Consider the following 5,269-nt stretch of genomic DNA (forward strand, 5'->3'; position numbering starts at 1 on the left):
CGACGTTGCCCAAGAGCGGCGCCCCTCCCTCGCCAGCCTCGCCCAACGGGCACTCCAGCCCCCCCACTCCGCAGCCCGTGAGGAACTTCGTCACCAGCGCACACCACTGGTCACCAGAACAAGTCACACCTACACCTGGACGGTGAGTATTTAACAAGTGGACGCCCATAACTTGGTAAACAGAATAAAAAAAAATATCATATAACAATCTCCTGTACATGAGCTACCTTAAAGCTAATTTTCGTGAAAATCGGTCCACCGGTTTCAGAGTTTACTGGGAACAAACGTGGATTTGACAGACAAAAATTGTTGTTTTTTGTTATTAGTAATACAGGTACGTCATTTTTACAATATGATGTTTCTTCAATAATAGATGTTGCTCGCATCTTCGTCCGCTCGATAATAAAATTTGTAACATATAGCTTATGTTACAAAGTGATAATATAGTTATTTATTAGTACAAAGAATTTTCGAAATCGACTTAGTAGTTTTTGAGTTATTTCAATACGTACAAAAATACAAACATAAATACATAACAAAATAAATACTTTCCTTTTTATAATATTAGTATAGATAGATAAAATTTACTATTATATAAAAAGAAATCTTAATATAAGTTTTAAATGTTTCCAGTGCGAGGTGGGCGTCCCCGTCGCACGCGGGCGGCAGCAGTTCGCAGCCGGCCAGTCTGGAAGCTGACTTCTCTAACCATTCGCCGTATCCTAGACGCAGGTATACTAATATAATACCAGTAAAATAGCTCATTAGTCCGCAATATTACCACTGGCATAAGTTTATCACTAACTGGCGCCAGTGAAGTCATACTGTCCAATAAGGCCTGTGTTTGTGTCCAACTGTACCCAAATATAGACTAGGCATTATTTTGTATGAAATGGAGTACAAAAATAATTCGTCTATTATTAATTATTTTTTTATTTTTTGTTTAAGGACGATAGAGGCGTGCGCGTCGCCGCCGCCGCCACCCGTGCGCAGAGTTTCCGCTGAGAACCGCTGGAGGGCGTCACCAGCTGTCAGTTATAGTCATTTATATTAAATTATTAAGACAATAAGTAATTAAAATTTAAAAAAAAACTCCAATTCTTTTCAAAAAAAAAAAACTTACAATTTACTGAAAATATTGCGTGCAAAAATATGTTGTGTTCTTCCAGGCTATCGTCTACTTCTATACTAAATTTCGAAATCCGTTTAGGCTACAAACTCTAACAAACATCCATCAATCTAAACTTTCTCATGTATAATATAAGTTTATTTATAATTTTGCAGAGTTCGGGCAACACAAGTCCTATAGTGCTGCAGAGGTTCTACCATCAGAGCCAACAGAGGAGGTCCAGGGTCGACCTGCATTCAACCCCTAGGCATAGGAGGTCAGTATTGTAATTTCTCCCTACTTATAGTCAATTTAATAATCATTAAATTACTGTGAGTGCGGCAGTTACACGTCAGACTTGGCAGAATTTTTTCGAATATCAAAATAATATTCATAGCACTTAACCTTGATGACCCGAGGTGTCTAGAAAAAATAATAAAAAAAAATTCTGATATATCTCTACAGATACACTAACAAGAAAAGGGTTAAAAGTTTACTAATGGGCTTTTTTAAATTATTTGGACCTGTAATTCGAAATGTATTCTCTGTTTGTAATTATATGTGTATCAAAGGTAATAAATATGGTTTTAATAAAATGTTTTCAGCTTAAGCAGAGAACACAGTACGGGAAGATCTCCGGAGCCCCCGCCGAGGACTAACAGGCATCATATGTTGGGACACGACGGTCAGTTTTAAATATATTAATAAACAAGCTTTTACCAGAGACTACGGGGAATTAAAAAAAAACTTTACTAATCTGCTGTTTATTACTGCATATACATCCGATGAACTATTATGTAGATCCTTCTAGCAAATATCGATCCTAAACTTTTTCATTTATAATATTAGTAAGATTATATCGTTGAATTATTTGGTTTCTTTGAATATTATCACAATTTTATATTAAAATGTATATTCCCAGCGAACGGCAGCTCGGAATTGGAACCGCCTCCGCTGCATGAGCGGTTACATCCCCCCTCCCCGCTGCTGCTTAGTGACAGGTAGATTTTTATTTCAATATACTTGATATGTAAATAGCACGATTATTCGCAACTAAATTAAGGGTATAAAATAAATATACTTTAGACTAATTTTCTTACTTTTTAAACTAGACATATCAAATTGTACCAAATTTAAGATATAAAATAAAATATGGACTGAAGCATATATGATTTTATACTATTGTTATAACAATTTATAAATTTCGATACAAATGACATAAAAAAAAATGATTTTAATAGTAGGAGTAGTTATTAAAATAAATATTTTTTTTATAACTACTCCCCACTACTACTTCAGTTTCTATTATTTTGTAATAATGATATTATAATAATATCTTTATTTTTTTTTAAATTAAAGCATTAGTAGATTTTTGTTAATTTACTAATATTTCCTTTTAGAACTAAACTCTAAGCTTGTGCTAGGATATGGTTATATTTTATGATTCTAAGGGCAGTAATGTGTATATAACATTTCAATGTTCTGTATGGGAATTTTTTACTATTTCAGGTTATCAGAAGGGCGTAGTCAGAGTCTGACGCGCGCGGAACTACGCAACGGGTATCGGTCTGAAGTCGCAGCTCCGAAACATCACGACGACCAAGGTAAACTACATACCAACTACTTGTATACAAACTACATGTTTACAATTTACATGAATACAAACTACATGTAGACAAACGATATGTATACAAACTACACGTATACAAAATACACGTTTACAAACCACATGTATACAAACTACATGTATACAAATCACATGTATACAAACTACATGTATACAAACTACATGTATACAAACTACATGTATACAAATCACATGTATACAAACTACATGTATACAAACTACCTGTATACAAACTACTTGTATACAAACTACCTGTATACAAACTACTTGTATACAAACTACTTGTATACAAACTACATGTATACAAACTGCATGTATACAAACTACTTGTATACAAACTACACGTATACAAACTACATGTATACAAACTACTTCTATACAAAATACATACATACATACATACATTGTAACAGCATTATTAAATAATAATCAGAAATTACACTTCTCTTACAATTTTGAAACAAAACCAAAAATTATTATAAGATTAATAAAAAAAAACTTCTGTATTAATTAAGTTATACACGTAGATAATTATCATTTTATGTTTTTTTACTATTTTAAGAGTTTTATGTTTATTGTGTAATTATTGTAATTGTAAATAAATCCGAGGGCAGCCAGCCTTTGTTGTTGTTTTAATAATTAAAAAATAATTGTTGCTGCGCTTGCCACTCTTTCCTTTGCCATTCAGTTTGTGTTGGGAAATGATTGTATTATCTGAATTATATCTATAAATTATTATATTTTTATTTTATATGCCTAAAGATAATAAGTTTCATTTGGATTGAAAATGTTTTAACAGTGTTATTACTGATTTTGAAATAAAAATTAATATGTATGCATATTTAATATATTTTTTTTATGTCTAATTTTTTAAATCTTTAAAATAATTTAATAATAATACTAGATAATACAATCATTTTAATTCACCCTCCATCAAAACTCATATTTCTTATACATTTACCCATTTCTCATTAAATGTACGGGAACAGTAAATTTCAGAACGAGCAAAATAACTTGTGCTTTGCTTAGCGGTTATTCTGCTTATAATGGGATTGAAGAAAAACGTAGCATATTGCATTTTTATTTAAATTAATTTTGTGGGTAGTCGTAAAAAGTAAAGGTTGTAAGGAAACACGTATTTAAGGTAAACTAACATTTGAAAATTGTAGTATCAAGGATTTTAAGTTTGATTATGTCACTTAAAAATCATTTTTACCGTAGAATCCACTGATTTGTAAAAATGGATAGGCGATTACTTCAGTATTTATCGCTCCTTTTGACGTTAATTTCAGTAAATATCGTCTTTGATAATTAGAATCTTCACCACTGTAATTGCAACCGTCAGCGTTAAAATGGCGGAAATTAATAGAACAAAATTCCAAGTCTACTAGCCGATCCATTTGTAAATATCAGTGCTACAATTTCTCTGCCACGAACTTGTTTAGTCGTCTCTTTGAAAATAGAAAGACGGCAATATTTAACTTTCTACGGTAATCATAACTATATTTTGTCACTTGTCGCCACATTATTTTCTGCACAAATATTATTTGCAATAATTCTTGGTTATAAAATAAACTACTACAGTAAATATTAAAAAAAAACTGTGAAATATTCTTTTGTTTTCGTGACATAATCTAACTTACAAATGAAACGTTAAATTTTACTGTTCTTTTGATGTGATCTATGTGTATTTGTGTTGTTACTAACTGAGAGGACATTTTATTTTGAAACTCGTTTTCTGTCACTGCGACTTTCATATAAAATATCGAGTCTACGTAACATCTAAACTAAAATACCGCTGTCCCTTTCACTGTCTCTAATAAGACAGAGATAGACGTATATTGTTATCTCTGTCTTATCCAAAGAGAGTGACAAAGATAGCAATATATTACATATGTTCTCTCAGTTTGCTAACAATAGCTGTGCTTCTGCCGCTCTCCTCACGCGACCACATCGCCTGTCACGCCTCGCTACACTAAACACAACCCTAACACCTCGCTAATAACGGCTATATTTGCTAAACACGCTTCATACGGCGAGTCTACGTAGTTTGGACCGCTTGATGCCGAAATATACCTTATTGTGTTACAAGAACTAAATTTGTTAATCCGTACGAGTTTTATTGGTTCGTTGGAAGTTGATTTGGTAAGTTAGTGTCTTTTGATGTAATAATTCATTAAAATTCCTCATAAATTTAAACTAATATATTTAAAAAATAAATTGATAGAATTTAAAATTTCTATAAAACGGTATAGTAAAGTATGTAATAAAAATGATTTTAAAATAATATGAAAATTAAAATAGCAAATAAAATAGATATTGTTCTAAATTCATACTTTTTATTGTAAGTGGTGGGCGGTCCAAACATTTGTAAGTAAAGAACAGCTTTTAGTAGCAAGGTGTGGGGGACCATCTGTCATCGGTCTGTCCTGGCTTGTGTCGCTGTAGCCGGCCGCACGGTGCCGTGTACTTTGTACTAGGCGCTGTGTACTATGTACTGTGTGTCGGCGCGGTGCCGTGTACTGTCAACTGTG

The 5,269-nt window shown here is 32.5% G+C and overlaps 1 protein-coding gene across 1 annotated transcript in view; it reads left to right on the forward strand.

Annotated features, from left to right (window-relative positions):
* Nucleotides 1-5,269, forward strand: part of LOC106107766 (dual specificity mitogen-activated protein kinase kinase 7-like) — a 14,689-nt gene that overhangs the window by 5,767 nt on the left and 3,653 nt on the right. Inside the window, exons 8-14 of the mRNA XM_013288767.1 lie at nt 2-142; nt 634-732; nt 949-1,030; nt 1,285-1,385; nt 1,714-1,793; nt 2,031-2,109; nt 2,618-2,712. Coding sequence (XP_013144221.1) covers nt 2-142; nt 634-732; nt 949-1,030; nt 1,285-1,385; nt 1,714-1,793; nt 2,031-2,109; nt 2,618-2,712 — 677 coding nt within the window. The remainder of the gene's footprint in view (nt 1; nt 143-633; nt 733-948; nt 1,031-1,284; nt 1,386-1,713; nt 1,794-2,030; nt 2,110-2,617; nt 2,713-5,269) is intronic.

This window comes from Papilio polytes, unplaced genomic scaffold (assembly GCF_000836215.1).
Source record: "Papilio polytes unplaced genomic scaffold, Ppol_1.0 DF821845.1, whole genome shotgun sequence".
Classification (NCBI taxonomy): Eukaryota; Metazoa; Arthropoda; class Insecta; order Lepidoptera; family Papilionidae; genus Papilio; species Papilio polytes.